General features: G+C 45.0%; 1 protein-coding gene and 1 pseudogene across 9 annotated transcripts in view; one reads left to right on the forward strand and one right to left on the reverse strand.

Annotated features, from left to right (window-relative positions):
* LOC133366571 (solute carrier family 12 member 3-like) overlaps positions 1 to 26,115 on the forward strand; it is a 46,293-nt gene that overhangs the window by 9,398 nt on the left and 10,780 nt on the right. For all 9 annotated transcript variants that reach the window (XM_061589813.1, XM_061589806.1, XM_061589812.1 and 6 more), the window contains exons 2-18: positions 3,149 to 3,456; positions 4,663 to 4,779; positions 6,057 to 6,132; positions 6,731 to 6,826; positions 7,211 to 7,350; positions 9,108 to 9,218; positions 10,718 to 10,829; positions 11,400 to 11,530; positions 12,556 to 12,640; positions 15,805 to 15,968; positions 16,770 to 16,877; positions 17,438 to 17,561; positions 18,557 to 18,658; positions 19,647 to 19,802; positions 20,974 to 21,073; positions 23,231 to 23,342; positions 23,478 to 23,606. In XM_061589813.1, the coding sequence (XP_061445797.1) occupies positions 3,175 to 3,456; positions 4,663 to 4,779; positions 6,057 to 6,132; positions 6,731 to 6,826; positions 7,211 to 7,350; positions 9,108 to 9,218; positions 10,718 to 10,829; positions 11,400 to 11,530; positions 12,556 to 12,640; positions 15,805 to 15,968; positions 16,770 to 16,877; positions 17,438 to 17,561; positions 18,557 to 18,658; positions 19,647 to 19,802; positions 20,974 to 21,073; positions 23,231 to 23,342; positions 23,478 to 23,606 (2,145 nt within the window). In that variant the 5' untranslated portion in view covers positions 3,149 to 3,174. The remainder of the gene's footprint in view (positions 1 to 3,148; positions 3,457 to 4,662; positions 4,780 to 6,056; positions 6,133 to 6,730; positions 6,827 to 7,210; positions 7,351 to 9,107; positions 9,219 to 10,717; positions 10,830 to 11,399; positions 11,531 to 12,555; positions 12,641 to 15,804; positions 15,969 to 16,769; positions 16,878 to 17,437; positions 17,562 to 18,556; positions 18,659 to 19,646; positions 19,803 to 20,973; positions 21,074 to 23,230; positions 23,343 to 23,477; positions 23,607 to 26,115) is intronic.
* Positions 3,943 to 4,060, reverse strand: LOC133368166 (5S ribosomal RNA; annotated as a pseudogene).

A 26,115-nucleotide genomic window follows, 5' to 3' on the forward strand; every position in this document is an offset into this window, starting at 1 on the left:
GCCTCCTTCAGTTAAGCTTTCCAAAATGTATTAATGGGATGTGCTGTTATCAGACTCCATGGACTCTGGGGATGGGCTGTAGCTTAGATGGTAGCGTACCTGCATTGCATCAGAAGGTCTCAGCTTCGATCCTTGGCACCTCTAGGTAGGGACAGAAGGCTCTCAATTTCGGTTCTCTCTGTTTCTCATTTTTCCAGTCTTAAATTCAGTTCTCCACATTTCTGCAGCAATTTGTAATTAAAAAAAATCCTCACGAAAAATTTTCAGCATTTTATTGTGAATTTCTCTTAGTAAACACATTTTTTCTATACAGCTTTGACTAATCTACACGTTTTTTCCAAGCAGTTTCTCCTAATATAATGTTGTTTTCCCTTATACAGTCATTTTTATGCACACTTTCCCCTATTATATATTCATTTTTGTAAACATTGGCTGGAGAACCGCATCGGAAAATTTGGATAAGTTTCTGAAAGTGCCAATTTGACGGATTCAGCTTTAAATGTGACAATTGAATTTCTCTCCTATCCCTGGCTGGGAGAGCCCCCTGTCTGAAATCCTGGCGAGCCAATGCCAATCATTGTATACAGTACTGAGGTAGATGAACCAATGGTGTGACTAGTATAAGGTAGCTTCCTACATTCCTATATTGGTTCCTATGGGATAAATCCTTTGCCTCCTGGTTAACCTTTCATAAGAAAATAAGAAGTGCTCTGCTGAATGAGACTAAAGCTATGACCACATTTGTCGCCTAGAGCAAAATGTTTCCATTAGCCACACCTGGAGGGGGAATGGGTTGATCTGCCGATCGGTTGCAAAATGTCCTTGAATTTTTTTTTAAAAAAGGCGCTCAAGCTGATCTCACCAGATTGTGTGCCCCCATTTTCAGAAGAAAGAGGTGGAGACACACTGGAACCGGCAGAACAATGAGTGGGTTTCTGTGCTAAGGACCATCTTCTAAGGACTCTCTCTTGAGCAAAGGACAGCCAGATGCCCCCTGCGAGGCTCACAAGCAGGGCATGATTAAGGCAATGGGCTTCTGGTGTTTGTCTCTAGCATTTGATACTCAGAGGTATATTGCCTCTCCATGTGGGGATTTCATTCTTAAGTTAACCGTCAGAAGGGTGGCCCTGTGTAGTCTGTTGCTGCCAAAGCAAGAATTAAATCTGTTACAGCTCCATCCTAAATGTGTCTTCTCAGAAGTACGTCCTCTTGATTTCAAAGGGGCATATTCCCAGGTAACTGGGGTTAGGACTGTAGCCACAAGACTCTTTGCTGTTCCTATCTGTGGGGCAAATAGCTGTATCCTTGAGTTAATATGGCTGGATTTAGCATTTCTCTCTGTCCAATGAGCTGTTATTTTAGAAGCCTTGGAACAGCGGGAGTGAGGTAGAATTCTTACTTGACAGGGTCCATCACACTTGTTCTGTGTGGCTGCCAACGAAGAGACCATATGCGCTCACATATTGACAACTTCAAGTTGGGCAATTAAAGTTGATTGGACGGTCTCGCACAACAAACTCATCCCTCCCCCCTTGACTTTTTGTAATCGGAAAAGAGATGGGAAAATGCACTGGAATGTATGGACATAAAACTTGTCCTGAGTCAGACCATTGGTCCATCTAGCTTAGTGTTGTCTATGCTGATTGGCAGCAGGTCTCCTGGGTTTCAGACAGGAGTCCTCCTGTCAGCCTTACCTGGAGCTGCCAAGGATTGAACCCGGGACCTTCTGCACGCAAGGCAGATGCTCTGCTTCTGAGCTACGCCCTTCCCCAAACGAAAGCAGGATGACATTTACTTGATGCAACATCGTCTAACCTTCCCACAAAGAAATCAGAATGAACCCGTCATAGCTGGCATTGTCTAGTTCTGTGCAAACAAATCAGAATGAATGCTCAACAGAATGGGCTATCTGGAAGCAACCGCTGTTCACAGATATCAGTTCATTAGACATCCCTTTATTTTGGATTGAACAAGGAGAGTCTTTAAGAGGGCTTTCTGCGGCCCTCTGTAGGCTCAGCTGATGAGGGGAATCAGCTCCCCCGGTCTATCTATCTCAGCCTGGTGCTGTCCAGATGTTTCTGGGTCCCATTATGCCTAACCATTTGTCAAACTGGCTTGGGGCTTATGGGAGTTGGAGGGCACCATGTTGAGAAAGGCTGATCTACCCCATCTCCTTAATCTGTTCTCACCGTGTGGGCTCATGCTGGGGCAACTTTTCTTTTTTTAAAGAAGGACATTTTGTGTGTTGATATGCTAAAATGTCATTATGCCCTTAGCAAGACTGCGATTTATTTATTTATTATTTTGGGGGTATTGAAGGTTTTTTTAATTAATAAAGGGTGTGCTGCTGCTGCTTTGTTTTATGAGTCTGGGATCATGGTGGTATGTGTTCTGCTCAGTCATGAAATTTGTAACTGTCATTGCTAGAGTCAGCATCTTGGAAATCTTGGTTGTCAGTTAAATATATAAACAGATGATGGAAGAGAAAGATCTAATGCAAAAAGAAAAAGGAAAAAAGTTCATGTGAACCCAAAGCCTCTACCCAAAGTCAGATGTAGTGTGGGATTCCATTACTGCACTTTGTGGGGAATTTTATACCAGATGTGGAATTTAGCTTATAATCTTTCATTTCATAATGCACAACTTTCTAGCCCTTAAGAGAGGCTGCTGAGTTGGATTTCAAGCAGTCAGCGGATGAGTTTTCATTATCCTACATAGTTCTTTGCACCCACACCCCAAGACCAGCAAGACCAAAAGTACATATAAAAAAGTTTGCGCGTTTGCTTTAATTTTAATCATTTGTACAGGTTTTGGTGTTCAGCTATTTCTTGTATACAGAATTATAGATATTATAGATACATTTTAAAGTGCAAAATCCCCCCTCCCCCAATCTTGTGTCCTCCGAGTCCTTTTCTCTGTCACAGATGTGTGAAAGTGTATAGTGGTGGTGGAGGAGGAGGAGGAAGGCACTCTGCACATGCTCTGGGGCACTCATGTCTTTATTGTGAATTCACATATTCTTGGGCTGAGGCCTCTGACTGAATATACTTTTCTCGATGCAAGAACTGTTGAGCCATGCCTAAATTAAGCGCTGCCTTTTAACTCTGTAATGTCTATTCCATCTTCCGCTTTGCCTCTACCCTGACAGGTGAGAAGAACAATCCCACTTAGACGATGGAGGAGGATTCATCATACAAGACCGTCTTTTCACTGGGGCGGTTCAAGATCCGGAAGATGCAGAGTGCGCCCCCCTCGGAGCAAGCCAGTGGTGGCCCCAAACGGCCAGCGGAACTTGCACCTCCCTCGCAAATGGAGGAAAATGGATCTCTGTCGGCCCCACCTGATTATGAGACCACCATTGATGCCTGCCCTCGCTATGAATTCTATGCCCTCTCGGCACCGCCTGGGCGGCGGAAGGTTCGGCCCACGTTGGACATGCTCAGAAATGCAGACTTGGTGAGATATATTGGAGGGCACCATTCAGTGAAAGGTCATGGGCAGCAGCCCATCTAGACTTCTTCTATGATCAGCAAATCCATGTCTGAAACACACCACTTTCCATAGAAAATAAGGAGTTTTCTGTCTTGCTCTTAAGCAAAACTAGCATTCTGTTTTGCGACCTTCCTACTATTGGTCGCCACCCATCCAAGCCCTGATGGACAGTCCAAGAGGCAGGACCGGAAAGAGATGGACCACTAGATAATTTCTGGGGAATCACCAGTGATGTTGGGTAGAAAAACTTTCCTGTTTCATAAGTTAATTAGTAACAATGAATGGATGGCAATTACAAATTTGATATTAGGCAAGCTTGTTTAGTTGTTGTTGTTGTACGTCTTCAAGTAGATTACGAGTTATGGTGACCCTATTAATCTTTTTTAGATATATTCATAGGGTTTTCATGGTAAGAGGTATTCAGAGATAGTTTACCACTGATTTTCTCTAAGCCTACGGCACCCAGTATTCCCAGGCAGTCTCCCATCCAAGTACTAACCAGGCCTGACCCTGCTTAGCTTCTGAGAACAGATGAGATCGGGCGTCTTCAGGGTAGTATGGCCTAAACACAAATAAAATAAACATGCTAAATTAGATCACTTTCCTCGCATTAGAACAAAAAAACTTCAAATGCAAATAAAAAATTTGCCTGTTCAAAATTTTCCTAAAAAACATCACTGGGTGCAATAACATACTTTTAAAAATACAATGTACATCTGACAAAGAAGACTCTTCTGCAGCATGTAAAGCAGAGGAGAAGAATCGGAGACCCTCCAGACCAGAAGATGCTGGACTGCAACTCCCATAATCCCTGAGCATTAGCCCGGCTGGCTGGGGCTGATGGAAGATGAAGTCTCTCATCATTTGGAGGGCCACTGATTCCTCATCCTTGATGAAGCTCAGTGGGGGTGGGGGTGGTTCTGCTCACTGCCCTGCAACTTGAGCTAAGGTTTTCAGTCTCCATGTAAGGCCACTCAGCAATTAAATGTCGCACTCTTGCCCAACTCAAGCTTTCCATTTCCCTTCTGCCCACTAGGCCAAGCAAGACTAATGTGACATTCATGAAACAGCTGAGTATGCCTCCAAAACCTGACACATTTCACAATGTCCCTACATTGCAGTGGATGTTTTTAACTCCCCTGCTGTTCCCCTCCTTTTTTGTTTTTGCAGGGCAAAGGAGATCCCAACATGGATTCCGACACCAAAGAGGGAGAGGAGAAAGATGTGGAAGCCGAAGCCGAGCCAGAAGCGGAACCTGTCCGGTTTGGCTGGGTGACCGGTGTCATGGTAAAGTTGATGAATGAAATGAGCGAATTAACTGGATTGTGGAATTGAGGAACAGGGGTAGTGACTGTCTAATCCCAGAGATATAAAATAACTTTGGGAAGATGCAGGTGAAGCAGCAGCAATCAATTCATTTATCTTGAATTATATTTTAAAAAGTGAAGAATACGACACACAGCATGGATTCAGCTTTTGCCAACCTGGTGCAATCCAGGTGTTTTGGACTACAACTCCCATTAGCCACAGTCAGCATAGCTGTGTTGGCTGGTGATAGGAATGGGATCCGTTGGCCGATGCTGGTTTGAAAGTATTCCATCGAAGTAACAGGCTGGTATCGATTCGAGTTCATTCTTTGTCCTCAAGCCGTTTCCCCCACCTCGGAAAAATATTGATATTAATATCGATATTTTGAAAAGAAATGTTGAAAAATTGAAGGAGATATTGATAAATGGAAGGGAATACTAATAAAATAAGATCCTCCGTGGTGCAGAGTGGTAACGCAGCTGAAGCTCTGCTCACGGCCGGAGTTCGATTCCAACGAAAGGAGGAAGTCGAATCTCCGATAAAAGGGGTCGAAGTCCACTCAGCCTTCCATCCATCTGTGGTCGGTAAAATGAGTACCCGACATATGCTGGGGGGTAAAGAAAGGCCGGGGACAGAACTGGCAATCCCACCCCATATATACGGTCTGCCTAGTAAACGTCGCAAGACATCACCCTAAGAGTCGGAAACGACTCACACTGCAAGTGCGGGGACACCTTTACCTTTACCAATAAAATATCAATATTAATATCAATATTTTAGACTCGGATTTTTTAAAAAATCCAAAAAAATCAGTGGGAAATCTCTACATAAAAATCTGATCCTCAATGATAGCGAATTACAGTAGGGCCCCACTCATACAGCGGGTTACCTCCCGGACCCCTGCTGTACAGCGAAAACCGCTGTAAAGTGGAACTCATTGAATAGAAAGGCACGTGATGCCCGAAAACCACCTTAAAAGCCGAACAAGCGCCGTGTGAGTGGGGCTTTAGTCTAATTGTGTCTAATTGAGACCGCTGTGTTAGCGAATCACTGTAAAGCGAAGCGCCGTAAAACAGGGCCCTACTGTAATAGAAAATTCAGCACCAAATCCGAATTGGGCAGAATTCTAGCACATCCCTAACTGGGGATGATGGGAGTTGTAGTCTGAAAGATCTGGAGGGCACCAGAATGGCAAAGACTAGATTATGTGGGTGCACTCCCAGGTTCTCAGTTTTGTTTTTTTTCTGTTTCCAAAGATCCGGTGCATGCTGAATATTTGGGGTGTGATCCTTTACCTTCGTTTGCCGTGGATAACTGCGCAAGCTGGGATAGGTAAGAGGCGTTCAAACATGGGCAGCTGGGACTAAAATTAAGACATCTTCCTCTTTTTGTGGTGGAACTGTGTGTAGCTTTTTTGTATGAACTGCTTCATGAAGCACACCTGATCCTGACTCCATGATGTGGGCACCTGTACATGTTTGAAACCACATTTACATCATGTATGCATAAGAAAGAAACAGAAGATAAGAATCTGTTGAGGCTGGCAGGTTGCTCTGTCACACATAAAAACAGTAATTAATGAAAGTGGGTTTCAAACCATTTTCGAATCTTTGTGTGACATCTTGTTCTCTACCCAGCCTTTGTTCGTCTTCTGAGCTTTACAATTGTGATTATTTTTAAAATAAAAATTGTGCACGCCTCCTTTCCTAGTGTGTGGGGGGGGGAGGGGGAAAGTACCATGTAAAACTGTCCAGAGTAGTTACAACTATATCCAGCAACGTAAGAACAAACGGTGAACACAATTGGGAGACTTTGGAAGGGGGATGAGGAGCTACTTAAACAATTAGGTTCAGAATGTGGAAATTGGAGAAGTCTGCCAGGGATGCCAACAGGCTTCCACCACAGACGGTTATCTCTTTTTTACCTCCAGGGCTGACCTGGCTGATCATTTTAATGTCAGCTGTGGTGACCAGTATCACTGGCCTCTCCATCTCGGCCATCTCCACCAACGGCAAGGTCAAAGCAGGTAAGCAACCTTTTCCCCCAATCTTTTTTGGGGGGTTGTTGTTCTTGGGCCACCTCTGTTCTAGACAGTGATTAGGGTGGGTGGTATTTCTAAGAGTGCAGAAACAATATTTGAACATGCCGAATGTGGGTTGCTGCAATTTTGTCGCTGTTGCAAGGGTTACCGAGATAACCCATGTGAAGCAGAAAGTGCTCTTCAAATATTAAATTATTTGTTTCTCTTGCATCCTGCATCTCCTCAGTGAAAGTACAAATTGGAGTTGATGGTTATATGGATGTTGTCTATTATCTCCAATATACTGCCTGAGCTGGGGCAACTTGACATTGCCCAATGGTAGGGCCAGCCCTGAGGAGTAAATAACATCTGAATTGTCTCCTGCTGCAGGGGGTACCTACTTCCTCATCTCCCGCAGCTTGGGCCCAGAGCTCGGTGGCTCCATTGGACTCCTCTTCTCCTTTGCCAACGCTGTCGCTGTGGCCATGCATGTGGTGGGCTTCTCCGAAACAGTCAGGGACCTCCTAGTGGTACATATAGCATACAACCTAATCTAACTCTGTCCTGCTCCATGAACCGGCCCCTGTGTCTGTTTTCTTTAATAATTCTTTGATCTGCAAAAATTAGCACATGACCCTCTGGCAACACTACCCAGACCCTTCTTAGATGTAAATCTCAGACAAAATGGGGAAGGAAGAGGCGTTGCTGTAGCAGGCTCCTCCCCCAGTCTGCTTTTGCTCATTAGAATATTCTAATAGACATTCTATTGAAGATAAGCCTGCTGCCTTTGGTGGGGGTGGGGGCTCAGTGTTGGAGCATCTGCTTTGCATGCAGAAGGTTGGAGGTTCAATCCCCAGCATCTTCAGGTAAGCCTGGGGATTTCCCTTGTCTGAAACCCTGGAGAGCTCTGCCAGCCAGTGGAGACAATCCTATATATAAAGGTCTTCAAATGGTGCTGAAAGGATAACAAGACTGATGCTAGGAGAACCTCCCTGGGGAGGGTGTTCTAGAGCCAGAGTGCCACCACCAAAAAGACCACATATGGGGGGGGTCACTCCCTGCCTTGCTGCTCAACACAGGGGTAACTCAAAGGAAGGCCTTTGAGAAACATCTGGACATATGGGAAGGATGGTTTTTGCCCTAGATCAAAGGTAGCCAACGTAGTGCCCTGTAGATGTTGTTGGACTCCAATTCTCATCAGCCCCATTCAGCACTGTCATTGGGATGATAGGAGTTGTGGTTCAGCAACTTTTGGAGGACACCAAGTTGGCTATTTCTGCCCTAAATCGGGTGGCTACCCTGTGGCCCTTCAACTGTTGCTGGACTCCAACTCCCATGATCCCTGACCATTGACCATCCTGGCTGGGATTGATGGGAGCTGGAGTCCAATAACATCTGGAGAGCTGTAGGCACCTGGATATCTGAAAAGGGCTCCAATTTACCATCTGGGGCCTGACACCTTTTGCTTTTCACAGCACAACTCTACTCAGAAATTAATATTATTGGGTTGTATCCAGTGTTAGCCTTATTCTGAGCAGACCCATTTGAATTAAAGGAGATCCATTAATTCTCAGTTAGATACAACCCATTGAGTTCCATGGGATTTACTACCAAGTGGTTTCCTGGATATCGTATGGAGGCCCAGGAGGCCATCATGCTGCTGAAGCTAAGCAGGGTCTGGGTCTGCTCAATGCCTGGATGGGCGACCACCTTGGAACCACGTGGATGCAGACTTGCATTCCGTAATGGAAGAAAAATGAAATCTGAATGCAAGAAAATCAGTATGAATTGCATTGTGGTGTTCGTCTTTCTAGACCAGACTTGCCTTTTTTGTCACTCCTGTAGCCACTAAGCCAAGGGTAGGGAACTTATTTCAGCCTGAGGGCCACATTCCCTTCTGAGAAACTTTCTGAGGGCCACTTGCCAGTTGTGGGAATTGGGGGGAGGGACCAGAGGGCAGAACAGTGAATGTGGGTGTAACCTTTTTGGAGTAGGCTAGAGTCTTCACACTTGTACATCCCCCCTCTATTCTCCATCCAGGCAAGAAGCATTGTTACAGTTCAAGATAGTCAAAAACACTCAAGGAGGGTGTGAAGCAGGCCAGAAGGGGGTGTGGTCTGGGAAGAGTCCCAAGGGCCAGATGGAGAGGCTTGGAGGGCCCATTTGGCCCCTGGACCTAACATTCCCCAACCTTGCAATAAGCCAAGCCGCACACTCCGGGGGAAAGCAATCTGAGGGGACCAGGCCTGCCTTTGTGGCCTCTCTCACCTTTCGTATCCTCCAACAGGAATTTGATGCAGTCATGACTGACCCGGTAAACGACATCCGCATCGTGGGTGTGATTACTGTCACTGTCCTCCTTGGCATCTCCCTGGCTGGCATGGAATGGGAGGCCAAGGTAACTGAGTGTTTGATTTTGTAGAAGGGAGTTAAGTGGTTAGAGAGTTAAAGATTGGGGAACCAAGTCCTGGGTTGTAGTAGTTTGGCCAATACCAGCTTTCATTTTAGAAAGAACAGAAGCAAGATCCTAGTCCTGTGGAGGAGTGAAGTCGGTGTGCCAGCAGTAACTAAAAAGGCTTGCCAACTGAGTAGAAAATAAAACCTGGCCTGCTCCTGTGCCTTTTAACAGCAGCTCGGTCTGCAGATAATCATCAGGTGAAGCTTTTCATTGTATGGTAGTAAGCATGATCATTTGCTGATGTCAACTGACTGAGCTGCTGTTAAGGAAGGGGGAGAAATTGGATTCAGTTTGTATTTAAAGGCAAACCTTCCCAATTTTCATATTGTGAAACAGTATGTGAGCCAAAACACAGCCATCCTTCAAAATTCACAGTTCTCTGAATTTTGAAATGCAGTTCTCCAGGCAAGTAAAATGTACAAAAATGCACATTCTAGGGTAAAGTGTGCAAAGCAAATTACATATAATTAGTGAAAATAACATACAGAAATGCATTATATTAGGGAAAATATAAATATTAAGGAAAATATGCTTTGGAAAAAATGTGTGTGTTAGGCAAAATTGCATACAAAATTGTGCATATTAGGAGAAATTAAAGTGGTGATGAATTTTCATGAGGACTTTTAAAAAAAAAATCTGTTAACTGGTGTGGAAATGTGGAGAACTGAACTTCAGAATGTAAAAATGGGAAACTTAGAAACACCAAAATTGATAGATTCGCCCATCGGTAGCTGCTGTTAACAGCACAAGAGGAGGCCACCCACCAAACTTCATGGCTGTGTGAGGATTTGAACCCTGGTCTCCCAGGTCCTAGCCCAACATTCTAACCACTACACCATGCTGGCTGTCCTGCAGTTAGACAGTGTGTGTGAGACAACAGTTCAGATAAAAAGCAATATACATTTATATTGTGGGTAGGGATAAGATCCATTGGCCTGTGCCGGTTCAAAAGCATTCCATCATCATAACAGTCTGGTATCGATCCAAGTTCATTCTTTGTCCACTAGCTGCTGCTTTTACCAATTTGATTTTTTTTCCTTCCCAAAAATATATATTAATATCAATAATTTTAAAGGATATTACTAATAAAATTATTGTTCTTAATATCAATATTTTTAAAGGCAGGAAAAAAAAATCTGTTTTCAAAAATAGCTGCAGAACTACTACATAGAAATCCGATCCGCAACAATAGAGAATAAGCGAATTAATGGGAAATCTGGTACCAAATCTGAATTGGGCAGAATTCTAGCACATCTCTAATTGTGGCTTTATTCCATAGTTAGGCAATGTGTGAACAATGAGCAGTGTGGATAATGCTACAATTAGACAATGAGAATCAGGACTAGGCAGGGTTGGCTTCTAGTTGGGTGAAGAAAAGGTTTGCTAGAGGAACAATGGCTCAATTTTTAAAACTAACTTTCTCCTTTCCTGTTTCCCAGGCTCAGATTGTCTTCTTCTTCGTCATCATGGTCTCCTTCATCAACTACTTTGTCGGGACCTTGATCCCAGCCTCCCCAGAGAAAATGGCAAAGGGATACTTCAGCTATCGTGGTAGGGGCCAGATTCTCCCCAGTCTCTTGCTTTCTGGGCACAGCCTTCCTCCCAGAACCATAATCACATAAGAATTGTCCTGCTTTCACAAAGCAATCGTGGTCCATCTAGAATAGGGGTAGACAACATGGAGCCCTCCAGCTGTTTGTTTATATTTTATTATTGCATTTATATCACACCTTTCCTCCAAGGAGCTCAAGGTGCTGTATGTGGTTCTCTCCCCCCTCTCCCCAGTTTATCCTCACAACAACCCTGTGAGGTAGGCTATGCTGAGAAATGGTGAGTAGCATAATGTCACCCAGAGAGCTTCATGGCCCCCTAGGGATTTGAGGCCTGGTCTCAGAAAGCACATTGGACTCCACATCTCATCAACTCCAGCCAGCGGTCAGAGATGATGGACGCTGTAATCCAATAACGTATTTTGCGTACGCCACGTTGAGCACGTCTGATCCTAGAAATTCCATTTGATTAGAATATATTTTTTCAAAAAGCCAGAGCGCACACAAGTCTACTTTTGTTCCACTGCATTTGGGTAGATCACCTGACTTTTTTCTCACTCCTTTTTCCAAGGCGACATCTTCTTGGAGAATATCGGGCCTGCCTGGCGAGGTGAATCTGGCAGTTTCTTTGGCATGTTCTCCATCTTCTTCCCTTCGGCCACAGGGATCCTGGCTGGAGCCAATATCTCAGGAGATCTCAAGGTAAGTTCCTTTGGGCCTGTAGTTCTCCCCTAGCTGTTTGACAGAGGGTACTCTGAACTGAAAGGGAGGCCAGTCGAGCAGTCTTCCCTCTGTGCTGATTATTTTAAAGACTTATATGCCACTCTTCAATAAAATATTTCCAGGGAAGCTGACAAATGAAATAGTGAAAAAGCAACAGTGAAATCCATAGGTGGAAGACATTAATAAAATCCAGAGGCAACAGAAAGCAACACAGTAAAATAGTTTAAATGCCTGAGATAGTGAAAAAGTCTTTGCCTGGTGCTGAAAACACAGATCAGCTTGCAGCACCGGTAGCTGAGCTGTGTGTGTGAGAATCTTTAACTAACATAGTACACCTTTCCCTGGACATAATCACAATCAGACTCTAGGCTTAGGAAAATAAGAGAGCTTGTTTATTGGAGAAATGCATACTTGATAGAAAAGAAGTTGTCATTCTAATTAACAAACAAAGTTGGAGATGCAAAGACCCATGCTTGGACTTTGTTTTCATTACTGTGGGAGAGAGACAATAGGAAGGTGTCTCCTCTTCCAAGAGAAAACAAAGGAGGAGGAACTGGATATGAGGGCAGCAACCCTAAGAATATCACTTTACACCCTGAAGTATAGGTCAGCACAGAGATCAAAGGGCAGAGAGACAGCTTGGGAATCTTGGAGGTCCCTTCTGTAGCTGCTTTAACCCCATGCAAACCCACCAAGTTGGAGTTGCATTCCAACGCTTCCAACAGAAAAGACATCAGATTAGATACAAGGTAAGCCTCCCTAGGAAGAGCATTCCACAAGTTTGGGAGCCACCACTGAGAAGGCCCCGTTCCTCCATTGCTAGTTGTGTCACCTGGAGCGCCCATAGGAGGACACTCAAAGACCATCTTAGCCTAGGGACAAGCTCATGTTACTTAGATCAGGGATATTGTGGTAGAAATGCCAGTGGTCAGTTCTGGCTCTTTGTTATTTGAAAGCAGATTGAATCTGACAATGATATCTCATTGTACTTATTTCCTTGGCAGGACCCAGCAGTGGCCATCCCTCAGGGGACGCTAATGGCCATCTTCTTGACCACTCTAACGTACCTGGCTATCGCAGCCACCATAGGTAAAAAGTCTATTTCTTACTACATTTTAACATTTATTGTTACATTTATATCCCACCTTTCCTCCAAGGAGCTCAAGGAGTCATACATGAATCACTTTCCTCTCCTTTTTATTCTCACAACAATCCTGTGAGGTAGGTTAGGCCGAGAGATTATGACTGACCAAAGGTCATCCAGCAAGCTTCATGGCTGAGTGGGGATTTGAACCCTGGCCTTCCAGGTCCTATTCCAACACTCTAACTGCTATACCACACTGGGTCTCTACTATTTACAAGTTTGGTGCATGGCAGGGCCCGGCCAAGATATTTTGCCTGAGGCAAATGATAAGGTGATGATTTATTAGACTTGTTAGTCTCTTGTTACACAAAGGTCTCCCAGCAACTTACAGCATATTTAAAAATACGAAGTTACATATATTATAACTGACACATTCATACAAAAAATGAAATTAATTAAAAATATACAAAAGAACACCCCCTGTCAGTGGAGGCTAGTCCATTAGGATAAATGGGGCACTGCCACACCAATCTCAGTCTGCCCCTCAATCAGACACACTTGCCTGCCTTCTCACTTATAACCAGCCTAGAGGTGGCCCTGACTGTCAGCTTCCTCTTCCATAGTCTCAAGCTATGGTAGGGATAGAATCCTCTCCTTTTTTACATTTCATTTTTAAGTGTGGCCCCCTGGTGATCGTTAATGAACCAGTTCCTTTTTCCTCCGATATCTTTTCATTTGGAGAGAGTTATTGATATTACAATCGCTATTTATTTACGAGTCTCCGCTGGTATCAATCTTTATTCTGAACTCTGTAATGATTGCCTGTTTACATTCCTTCTTAAGTGCACTGCAGATAGATTAAGGTAGATAATCAAGTCAGTGTCTTCCCCCCTGCTGCTTACAATCAACACCTCATTCCCCACTGCTGCCTTCTGTCTGTCAGTTACAATCAACACCTCATTGACATCAGTGAAAAGGAGTACATGTTTGAAGAACTCACATAGAAAGTAGATCAATAAAAGTATCGCTCACACTGTCAATGATTTCACAATGAATTTAAAAAACAACATATCAGAAGAGAAGAAGAATGAATCAGAAACCAGGCACGTGGAGAGTTGCTACTTCAACATCTCTCTGCAAAGATAGAGAATATCAGAAATAATAATTAATCCGATAGCAACTCTGATTACTGCAGAAACAGAGCCCATCACTAGGCTATGGACATACTTGCAGTTGTACTGATTTCAGTGCATCTCCATCTCTATGCTGTGAATCTGGGGCACATTATATCAATTGAACTCCGCCCTTTTTTTTACTCAAAATCTGGGATTTTTGAGATCAGATGCGTTTTCCCTTCAAGCCAGCTTCACACCAACTTCAAAATTTGGTTTAGCAACCCATTGCAACTCTGAGGTGTCTCCAGTGGCAGTACTTTGTGGTGGGCAGTCCTAAATGGTCTGACATCAGCAGTGGGGCTGGGTGTATTTCTAATCAAACAGTAAAGATGTGCACAGCTGGGTGCAGGTTTGTTTCAAACTGTACCCAGACAAAATGGCCTTGCTGCTTTTTAAGTAACTAGTGTGCACGTAGCCTCAGTGTTGCCCTTGTAGAACTCAGCAGGGAGGAAGATGGGGACAAAACTAGAATTAGTTGGCTCTGCCTGTCATTGGTTCTAGGCAGAGCTTGGAAAAGCTACTTTTTAAAACTACAACTCCCATCAGCCCCAGCCAGCATGGCCACTGGACTGGGCTGATGGGAGTTGTAGTTCAACAAAAGTAACTTTTCCAAGCTCTGGTTCTAGCTTCACCTACTGTTGGACTGCCTGCCTTCCACCCCACCACTCCCAATGGGCACCAGCCACTACTACCCCCTATAATAGCCACAGGATGCTTTGGCAGCATATTATAATTTATTCTGAACTCTGTAATGATTGACTGTTTACATTCCTTTTTAAGTGCACTAACAGCAAAAACATAATCCTCGGGGGAAAGGCAGGTTTTTATCCAGTGCCTCCCCATCTCTATTCTATGTACAAAAGTTGACCAGACTGGTAATTGAATCTTACATCACCGTGGGCAATGGGATCATGTCCTCCACAACACCTGAGGGCAGCAGGCTAGCTTAGGGGGCACAAAGTAGGCTGCATGGCTCTTGCCTGCAACCTACCCCATTGTTGAATTAATTTAGCAGAGTTAGCACACAGCTTGGAAAGCAGATGTATGTTGAATGGTGTGTGAGCAGACCTCCCTTTGGTTCCAAACACACAGAGGCTTTTGCTGTGGAAAATAAGCAAGCTTGATTTATTATAGGAAATACATGAAAAATAGAAATGGACTGCCTTCAAGTCGATCCCGACTTATGACTACCCTATGAATAGGGCGTTCATTGTAAGTGGTATTCAGAGGGGGTTTACCATTGCCTCCCTCTGAGGCTAGTCCTCCCCAGCTGGCTAGGGCCTGCTCAGCTTGCCACAGCTGCACAAGCCAGACCCTTCCTGGTCTGCAACTGCCAGCTGGGGGGCAACTGGGCTCCTTGGGACTATGCTGCTTGCCCACGGCTGCACAGGTGGCAGGGCACATAACATCTGAGTCACTCACTGTGGGGTGATCTTTAGCTGGCCCTTGACACCCAGGAGACACGAGCAGGGATTTGAACTCACAGACTCTGGACTCCCAGCCAGGCTTTCCTCCCCACTGTGCTATACCAGCTACTGCAGGAAATACATACTTGGGTAGAAAATAGTTCCTAGTTATAACTAAGTTGGAGATGCAAGGGAGCCATGCTTGGTCCTTAGCTCTCAGCAGAGAGAGAAAAGATCTCTCTCTCTCTCTCTCTCTCTCTCTCTGTCTCTTGTGCCCAGTCAAAGAAGAAAGGAGGAATCAGGAAATGAGGTCAGCAACCCAAAAAGTATCAGTCTGTAATCAGAAGGAAGGTCAGCACAGTGATCAAAGGATGGTGAGACAGTTTAGGAAGCTTGGAGGTTCTCCTCTCTGTCTATTCTTTCCTGTGCAAACCCCCAGCAAGCTGGGTTGCATCCCCCAACACTTCCAACACTCAAAGCATCTACTGCCTGAAGCATCCGCCTAACTTTGCCCCCGGTGCTGGAAGGGGGTGTCCTCATGGCTGCACAAGGGTCTTAGACTTAAAAGATGGCCTTTTCCCTTGCCAGGTTCCGTCCTGATCCGCGACGCCTCTGGAAGCCTGAATGATACCCTGGGATCTGCCAACTTCACCAGCGGAGACTGCGTTGGCCTGGGCTGCGAATATGGGTGGAACTTTACTGAGTGCACTTTGGGTGGGACTTGCGAATATGGGCTGGCCAACGACTACCAGGTAGGAAAAGCCAGAATTCTTGGGTTCTCTCCTTCAACTCTGTGGAATGGGAGGGTGGCCGCAACTTGAATTACTGAGCTGTTCCCTCCGCTATGTGCTGGTAACCTCTAGATTGGATTACTGCATTGTACTTTATGTGGGGCTGCCCTTGAGGCTGACTTGGAAGCTGCAACTGGTGCAAAATATGACTGCTCACTGAGGTGGAATATCGCCATCGTGTTACACTGCTGAAAGGATTGCACCAGCTGCCAGTTAGCTACCACGTTAGGTTCAAGGTGCTGGTACTGGTGTGGAAAGTCCTATACAGCTTGGGACCAGGATACCAAAAAGATCGCCTTGTCCCCTACATACCTAACCAGTCACTGCATTCTATAGGAGAGGGCATCCTGCGGATACCATCCTATCAGGAGGTCCGTTCCACATGATGTTAGAATCAAGCCTTTAGTCTAGCAGCACCAACCCTTTGGAACTCGTTTCCATTGCTTATCAGGCAGGCCCTTTCTCAATTGTCTTTTCAGCACCTGCTAAAAGACTTTCCTCTTTCAACAAGCTTTCTAAAGTCTTTAGCCCAGTTGGTATCTTTCTTGGATTTGAATTGATTTTATGTGGCAGCTATTGTTGTTCTAAACTGTTTTTATATTTATATATTTTAATTGTTTTTTTTTATAAATATGCACTTGTTTTAACTTTTTATGTGCATACTGTTTTATATATGTTACGATCTTGTAAATCGCTTTGGGTTGCTTCATGGGAAGCGATTCCTAAATGAAATGAACAAATATTTCCTTGCCTATCTCCTAGACCTTGAGCATGGTGTCAGCGTTCAGCCCCCTCATCACTGCCGGAATCTTTGCTGCCACCCTTTCCTCAGCTTTGGCCTGCCTTGTCTCCGCCCCCAAGGTCTTCCAGGTACTTTGGGAAAAACTGTAGTGAGGGGTTGTGTCCAAGTTAAGGCCCCATCTGTACATTTAAAGCACCATCATACCACTTTAAAGAGTCGTGGCTTCCCCCAAACTATCCTGAGGGGAACTGTGGGTTTTTTACAGATGCTGAGAGTTGTTAGGAGACCCCTATTTCCCTCAGAACTACAATTCCCAGAGGTCACTGGTAAGAAGGATTGACCGTTAAACCATTCTGTTGTTTTGGAAATGGCAAATTTAACAGGTTCAGCATTCAATACAAACTGAATTTAATTCCTCCCCTATCGCTACCAGGGGGCAATACCGGCTGTTCGCCTGTTCCTCCTTAATCCTTGTAGAGCATGGGGACAAAACTAGAATTAGTTGGCTCCGCCTGGCAAGGATCTGGCTTCACCTACTGTTGGCTTCCCTGCCTGTCACGCTACCTGTTCCAATGAACGGCAGCCCCCACTGGCAGCATTTGAAAAGAGCTGTGAAGATGAGGCCTGACTACCCGTCTCCCCTTCTTCTTTTCTTACTTGTTCAACTTGTGCTATTCTTCCCCTGCAGTGCCTTTGCCAGGACAACCTGTATCCCCTCATTGGGTTCTTTGCAAAGGGATATGGGAAGAACCAGGAGCCACTGAGGGCCTATGCCCTGACCTTCATCTTGGCTATCGCCTTCATCCTCATTGGTAAGTGAGGCCAGCTTTCTTTCTTGTCAGCTCTGCAATTCATCATTCCCCAAAGCATGTATAGAAGGTGCTTTTGAGAAGAGGATGGAGGTGTGGGGTGGCTGTGAGCTTAGACAAGGACGTGAGATGATTTATTATTATTATTATTATCATCATCATCATATAATATTGATGATTAATAATTAATAATACATTGATATCCCACCTTTCCCCGCAAGGAGCTCAAGGTGGCAAACAAACATGGTTCTCCCCCTCCCGATTTTATCCTCCCAACAACCCTCTGAGGTAGGTTAGGCTGAGAGATAGTGATTGGCCCACGGTCACCCAGTGAGCTTCATCTGGAGGACATCTTGCCAAAAAAGAGAATCAGAGAATATTTGAGGACTGAGGAGGCTAATAAGCAGGAGGTTACTGTTGTTGAAAATGAATTCACATGCCTCATCTGAGGGTGTCAATGCAAGAATAGGCTTTTTCAGTGGTGGCTCTGGGTTGTGGAATGCTTTCCCTCAGAGAAATATGTCTGGCACCATCATTGTCAGCTTTTAGCTGTCAGGCTAAGGCATACTTGTTTATCCAGGTTTTTGGTCATAACTGGGATATCACTGCAGTATGATTTGTGGCCTGTCTTATGGTGTTGATCTTTTAGTGTGTGTGTGGGGAGGATTCACCCTTTTTATAGTTATTGTCAGATGAGCACTTTTAGAGATTTTCTTCTATGGTATTTTTTCCTTGTTTGGCTCTAACGTCTGCCATGCTGTTTTGTGGTTTATGGACTTGTAAGTTGCTTTAGGACATTTTTCAAGAGCGGAAAGGGTGATGAATAAATTTAACAAATACTAAAATAATAAAAAATAATTAGCACAGATGTGAAATTAAAAGTGCTTGAGGACTAGCTGCTTTAGTAGAGCACCCAAGAACACCTTGTCCCACCTTTGTTACATGCTGGTATGCGATGCCTCTTTGCTGACCTTTGTTTCTCTCCTTTGCTTCTGCAGCGGAGCTGAACACCATTGCGCCCATCATCTCCAATTTCTTTCTGTGCTCTTACGCCCTCATCAACTTCAGCTGCTTCCATGCCACCATCACCAACTCCCCGGGTAAGGTGGGTGGTGGGCAGATGGGCTGTGGGGGGGGGGGTTGGGCAGGGAGGAGGTGTGGGAAAGAGCAAAGATGCACAGTGGGAAGGGGCATGCAGATCAGATGAGTGAGTGAACAGCGCTACGCAACTTGTGTTGAACAGGAAAAAAAGAAGCTTGGTTTGGATTGTGTTTGTGGTGAGCCTGGAGGTTGTTTGAGGTGGATGGGTCATGGCTGGGAAGGCTGGGATGAGAAGTGAAAGAGTGGAGAAGGACCAAGGAACTGCCACGTGCTGAGTGAAATCAAAGGGCAATTTGCAGCTAGCAGAATCAAGTTGTAAAGCGGGCATGGGAAACCTCCAGCCCTCGGGCCCAGTCTGGCCCTTGGCACTTTCCTTGACGCCACGCCCCCTTCCCTTTTCCACCTGCCTTCTTCTGCTTAAACAACTTGCTGCATTTCCTCCCTGTGCTCCCATGAGTGTGTGTGTAAAGCATGTGAGTTTTTAACCTAGCCCTCTAGGTTTTTAACCTAGCCATTACTGATACTCAGTTCACATCCACACCATACATTTAAAGCACGTTTATATCACTTTAACTGTCATGGCTTCCCCCGAAGAATCATAGGAAATGTTGTTTACCCCTCACAGAGTGACAGTTCCTAGCACCCTTAATAAACTACAGTTCCCAGGATTCTTTGGGGGAAGCCATGTATGGTTAAATGTATGGTGTGGATGTGACATTTGCCCCTGACCACTGTTCCCCAGAGTGAATGTGGCCACGTGGGGTGGGTGGGGAGAAGGGAAAGTTCCTGGGCTGCTGAGTTCTGCACAAGAATCTGCTGTTGCATTGCCATCCCACAGACACACAGTGGAGAATGGGTAGCCTCAAACATTTGCTGGGCCACTTTGTCTGTGTGTGTGTGGTTGTGTTAGATCAATGATGGGATAAATCAGAGCTCTCTGTGTGTGACATTTTCATCTCACCTGTGGGCCCCCTTCAACCCACCTAGGTTGGAGGCCTACCTTCCGCTACTTCAGCAAATGGACAGCCCTCTTTGGCTCCATCATTTCGGTGGTCATCATGTTCCTGCTGACATGGTGGGCGGCCCTCATTGTCGTTGGGATTATTGTTGTGAGCTTGGCGTACGTCACCTACAAGAAACCAGGTGAGGGCAGACTGGGGTAAAATCTGAGAAAAGAAGGGTGCCTGCAGGGTGGGGTGGGGTGCGGTGCAGAGAGAACAAGATTCCACACCCTCTTTCCTGCTTAGTTAAGAGAATGAGTTGCGAGCTCCAGGTTCCAATTTGAGGGTGTTCCAATTGAGGGTTGTGTACAAATTCAGTAAAATCATGGCTGCGGGGAGGTGAAGAGAGGTCTGTTTTGGACTATACCACATTGCAGTTGGTACATCATGCTATCTGAAGTGTGCCTGGCCGACATCAGCCACCCAAACCCTCTCAACTGGAGGATATATATATATTCCGATTCACAGACTCCCAAAGGCAATTTAACGTCATTTTTTATATATATAAAAAATAACATTTCTGAGCCGGGGTGGGCAGATGTCAGGCTTAGTGGGTTCTACTTTTTTTGTACTAGAACCCAGAGGTCCAACAATATGCAAAATAGAGGTGGGGTGGAGCCAGATGGAAAATGGTAGCTGTCGGGCTGGTAGAGCCAGTTAGGTACTGCACCCCGTGAGCTAACAGTCCTTCCACACAGAAGTCCTTTCCTGGTTTTCAAGCTTTCTTCATTTCGACAGACCAGTTCAGAATTGTTTTTTTCTTAAATCTTTTTGTTGTTGCCGTTTTTAAACAATTGGAAAACAAACTCCTTGCATATCATCCAGTGATCTACCAGTACATCTGGATCCACCTCCTGCCCATCTAAGTCATATTCTTTTCTTTTTTTCTGAATTAAAATGGGAAGCACAATCATTCATTTGTTTTCCAAAGTTCAGTGGTGAGTGTCCATTCTTATGTAACCAGTGAGGTAGTGGCGGGGAACCTCTAGCCTACAGGCCTAATTAGGCCTATCAGGCTGCCTTATTTGGCCTGAGAGGCTGTTTTGGCTAAGCCACACCCACCTGCCCTGTGTTGTCAGGTGTGAGCTGATAAAGATGCAGCTAGGCCAAAGGAGGTTTGCAGACACCACCAATCAGCTGCAAAGCCCCTTGCAGAATACTTTGCAAGTGACACTAAGGCAAGATTACCTTCTGTGTTCTAAAGCCGATCTTTCTGTTGAGGGGAGCTCTCTAGGTTCCTCCAGTAATTGAAACCTCATTGGAAAGGTCGGTATGGACTGAACCCCTTCTTCATTTCTCTCCCCTGCCTACAGAGGTGAACTGGGGGTCCTCGGTGCAGGCTGGCACCTACAACATGGCTCTGTCAAACGCTATGAATCTGAACAACGTAGAGGACCATGTGAAGAATTTTAGGTGAGGGGAAGCTACTTTTATTTATTGAGTGGAGGACGGAGTGGTGGCTGGTGCCTCCTTTTACCAGCTTTGGCTGGTAAGACCGCTGTTTCTGGACTGGGATAGCCTGACCACTGTTGTCCACGCACTGGTAACCTCCAGGCTGGATTACTGTAATGCGCTCTATGTGGGCCTGCCCTTGAGGTTGGTCCGGAAGTTGCAGTTGGTGCAAAATGCGGTGACAAGACTGCTCACTGGGGCAGGGTATTGCCAACATGTCACCTCACTGCTGAAAGAATTGCACTGGCTGCCCATTTGCTACTGTACAAAGCCCTATACAGCTTGGGACCAGGATACCTGAAAGACTGTCTTACCCCTTATATGCCCAGTCGATCACTGCGTTCTGCAGGTGAGGGCCTCCTGCAGATTCCATCTTATCAGGCGGTCCATTCCACACAACATAGGAAATGGACCTTTAGTGTGGCGGCACCTACCCTGTGGAATTCCCTCCCCTTTAATATTAGACACGTCCCATCCCTGTTATCTTTTCTGTGCCTACGGAAGACCTTCCTTTTTCAACAAGCCTTTTAAGTTGAGACCTTATCCCAGTCTGCGTCAGTGTTGGAACTGCTTTTTAATATGTTTTTAAACCTTTTTTAAAAAACAATATGTTTTTAACCTTTTTTTTAAAGGTGTCTTGGAAGCTTTTAAAAAACATTTTTAACTATGTTTTGTTTTAATGTACTCTAAAGTCTGTTTTTATGGTGTTTTAAAGTGTTTTTAGTGCTTTTGTTTGCTGCCCTGGGCTCCTGTTGGGAGGAAGGGTGGGATATAAATCAAATAATAAATAAATAATGTCAGTGGGGCAGTGGAATCTGCTCCAGGTTTTAGTCCAAACTTTCAAGGAGTTATCCAAGGTGCTTTCAGCTATACATGTAAAGCACTCTTGTGCAACATTAACAGTCGTGATTTCCTCCCAAAAGCTATAGTTTGTGAAGGGCGTTGGGAGTTTTAGCTCTGCGAGGGGTCTCCTAACAACTCTTGGTTCCCAGGATCCTTGGGGGGAAGCGACGATTGTTGAAATGGTATAAGAATGTCTTAAATGTGGTGTGAATGTGACCCAAATCTGGATAAGTGCAAGCATTAAAATGTATACTCTTATTTCCCTTCATTTTTCTATGATAATTAATAATAAACTGCCAGCACATTCCTGACGGCAGAGGAAAATGTCATTGTCAGGCAGGCCTTGCTGGGGAGAGCATTCTGTAACCTGGGGCTGCAACCCAAAAGACCCTTTTCCTTGTTTCCAGTCTCTGAACTTTTCCTGGAGGTGGCATCTGGAGTAGGGCGTCGGGTATATAAACATTTTAAATAGCCATGCATAACAATCGCTGTGCTGGGCAAACTAATGAATTGGGGGAATGTCCAAGCCATGGTGTTGCAACATCCACAAAAACTGTAGTTTCACAATCTCTATGTAAGGATGTGAAAGATGGACAGTGATAAGAGAAAAATGAACTCCTTTGAAATGTGGTGTTGGAGAAGAGCTTTGCGGATACCGCGGACTGGGAAAAAGACAAATAATTGGGTGTTAGAACAAATTAAACCAGAACTATCCCTATAAGCTAAAATGATGAAACTGAGGTTATCATACTTTGGACACATCATGAGAGGACCTGATTCACTAGAAAAGACAATAATGCTGGGAAAAACAGAAGGGAGTAGAAAGAGGAAGGCCAAATAAGAGATGGATTGATTCCATAAAGGAAGCCACAGACCTGAGCTTACAAGAGCTGAACAGGGTGTTTTACAACAGATGCTATTGGAGGTCACTGATTCATAGGGTCGCCATAAGTCGTAATCGACTTGAAGGCATATAACAACAACATCAGTCATGCATGCAGTGCCAAATCAAACTGCAACACCCAGGGGGACAGTGACATAATGCCCCTATGCCTAGCACAGTTGGCACACACATGCACCGACTGTATGAGCTGAAAAAGAACTCTCCGAGAACAGATGGGCTTTTTTTTTTAATTCTTACTAACAAAAGCTTGTAAACACTGAGCCAGTTCTGCAGTCATTTGAAGGTAGTTTCCCCATCACCAGAAACGGTAATAATCAAATGGTATTGTGTGCGTGTACCAGGCCAAAGTTATAACTCTTTCCCCTTCACAGGCCTCAGTGCCTGGTCCTCTCGGGCCCACCCAGCTTCCGCCCAGCCCTGGTGGACTTTGTCAACGCCTTCACTAAGAACGTGAGCCTCATGATATGTGGGAACGTGGCAGAGGTGAGTTTATCTGGTCTGAAGGGGCCTTGCAAGGTTGCTGTATGTGAGGAGGGTAGGGGAGGAAATCTGAGGAGATGGGATGCTGCCATTTTTAATGGATCCCCCCCCCACGTTTTCTTTTTTTTGCATCATCAGCTGGAAGACTCCTCATGTGCCGAAAACTATGATGAACAAACCCACTGGCTCAGCGAACGCAAGATCCGTTCTTTCTACAACTTTATCACAATGGGGGACCTAAGAGCTGGAGCCAGAAGCCTCATGCAGGTATTGTGCGTGTGCGTCCACACGCGCATTTGGGGCTCTGTCAGTTTGGCCTTGGACGGTCCTCTTTAATATTGGGTTGGGCAGCAAGACAGAGACACCCAAGAGCACTGAGGGATGGAGAAAAATAAGGTGCATAATTGGAAAAAGTGGTTTGGAATGCCCTGTACCCATGTAGACTTTTGACTGCTCGCTCACTTGGCACGGGGCCTGCTCAGTTTGAAGATTGTGTATGCTGCTTTTAGAAATAAGAATGTAAGAAGAGCCCTGCTGGATCAGGCCCGTGGCACATCTAGGCCAGCACCCTGTTCTCACAGTGGCCAACCAGACACCTACGGGAAGCCCGCAAGCAGGACCTGAGCGCAAGAGCACTCTTCCCGCTTGTGATTCCCAGGAACTGGTATTAGGGATGAGGATTTCGATTCAGTTCACATTTCAGGCAGAATTGATCAAATTTGCAATTTCCGAAACAATATGAGAACCGAAACACAGCCATCCTTCGAAATTAGCATTTATTAGAATTTTGGGATGCAGTTCACCAGTTAAACAGCATTTACAAAAATGCATGTATTAGGGGATAGTGTGCACAAAAATGAATACACGAGTGAAAATAGCATGCAGAAAGGCATGAAATGATAAGAAATAGCTTGCAAAAATGTGTACCTTTGTCAAAACTGCCTACAAAAATGAGTTTATTTGGAGAAATTTTCTAGCAACATTGTAATGGAAAAAACCACAAGGTGGAATTCTCCCTTCCCCCTGCACAACTTTTAAAGACACAGAAGACATCTTGGAGGCTGGGCCTGGCAACCAAGAGGTCTTCTGTATCTTTCAAAGTTGTGCAGGGGGAAGAGAGAATTCCACCTTGTGGTTTTTCCAAATACAGTGTTGCAAGAACACCTGCACTTGGCTGACCTCTTCTCCTAAAGATACAGGATCAGTCTCAGACCCTGAGCCTGGGAACCCTAGGAAGAACAGGTATTTGAGACTTGAAATAAAGAAAGTGACAATGTGTCATGTGACCAAAAATGCATCGATAACCTCCAATTTTCACTTCAAAAATAAGATGACATCCTTCCTTCCACAATCTAAGAAAAGCACCAAACATATTTACTTCCTGTCTGTGCTCTTGAATGTACTCCATAAATGGGCTCCAAATGGCATAAAAGTCCAATAGTTTTGCCTTGTCTTTGGCTAATTTTATAGTGAACAACAGTTTCTCAGCCATGGCTATGTTCCACAGTAAACGACAAACTATCAGCAGACTTCCAACTATTGGCCACTTCCATACATGCTGCTTGTAACATGAAGGAAGTTAGCTTTTTAAATGATACAGTAGGGCCCTGCTTTACAGCGCTTTGTTTACAGCGTTCTGCTAATACAGCGGTTGTGAATTGTAGAAAGGCCCCGCTTTACAGCGCTTGTTCCGCTTTTACGGCGTTTTTTGGCCGCCGGGCGCCATTCTGGTCAATGTAAGTCAATGGGATCCACTTTACAGCGGTTTTCGCTTTACAGCGGGGGTCCGGAACATAACCCGCTGTATGAGTGGGGCCCTACTGTATGCTGTTGTTGCTTTCCTTCCAAAGTCTGAGGAGCGCCAATTGTGAGGCGAAAGCAACAGTTTGAGCCTCAACATTCATTTATTGGAAACAAACTGTACTAAAGTTCAAGTGAACCTGGAAAGATCATGCCTTCTGTCCTGCAAGCCCTGCACCTTCATCCAAGATGGATGGGAGTGGAGTGTGGTGATGAGAGAAAGGCGCCCTGTGTGTCCTGGGGGCAGTGTTGCTTAGTGGTAGAGCACATCATTGTGACTGTAATTTCTTTTAAACTGTTTTTTAGTGTTGTGTTTTAAATTTTGTGACCCACCCTGGGACTTTATGATGGTGGGTAATTAATAAAAGTAGTAGTAATAATAGTAAATAAAATTAGTAGTAATAGTAATGCAGAAGGCCCCACATTCAGTCCCTGGCCTCTTATCAGACTTGAACGAGGAACCTCCTGTGTGAGCCTGCCCCATGTGGTGAGCCACCGAACTGCATGTTGCAGCAGCTACCAAAGCAACGTAAGAGTCTTCGGGCGCTGGACCGACTTCGCTCACCCTGGGGTGATCATTGGGTCCTCTTGGACAGGGAGAATTATAAGAAGCCTTCTTGCTTCAGTTCAGTCGTCCTCAAGAAACAAGGTTCTTCCCAAGCTCACTCTGTTGTGTCGTCTGGCTTGCCACTCTGCTCTAGGATTCTAGCCTGCCACTCAATCTGGATTCCTTTATTTATTTATTTATTTATTTATTTATCACATTTATATGCCGCCGCATAGCCAAAGCTCTCTGGGCGGTTTACCCTTTGTTTGCCCTTTGTCCTGATTTGCTCTTTGGTCCTGAATACTGGCTTCCTGCCATGGTTCCTGGCTTGCCTCCGACTGGTGCCCACTGCCCAGCCTTGACACACCTTCTGTTAAAAGAATCTCAAGTGGGAAGCTTAGGGAGGACCTCAGCCTGGGACATTGTAGA

Source organism: Rhineura floridana, chromosome 11 (genome assembly GCF_030035675.1).
Source record: "Rhineura floridana isolate rRhiFlo1 chromosome 11, rRhiFlo1.hap2, whole genome shotgun sequence".
NCBI classification, from domain to species: domain Eukaryota; kingdom Metazoa; phylum Chordata; class Lepidosauria; order Squamata; family Rhineuridae; genus Rhineura; species Rhineura floridana.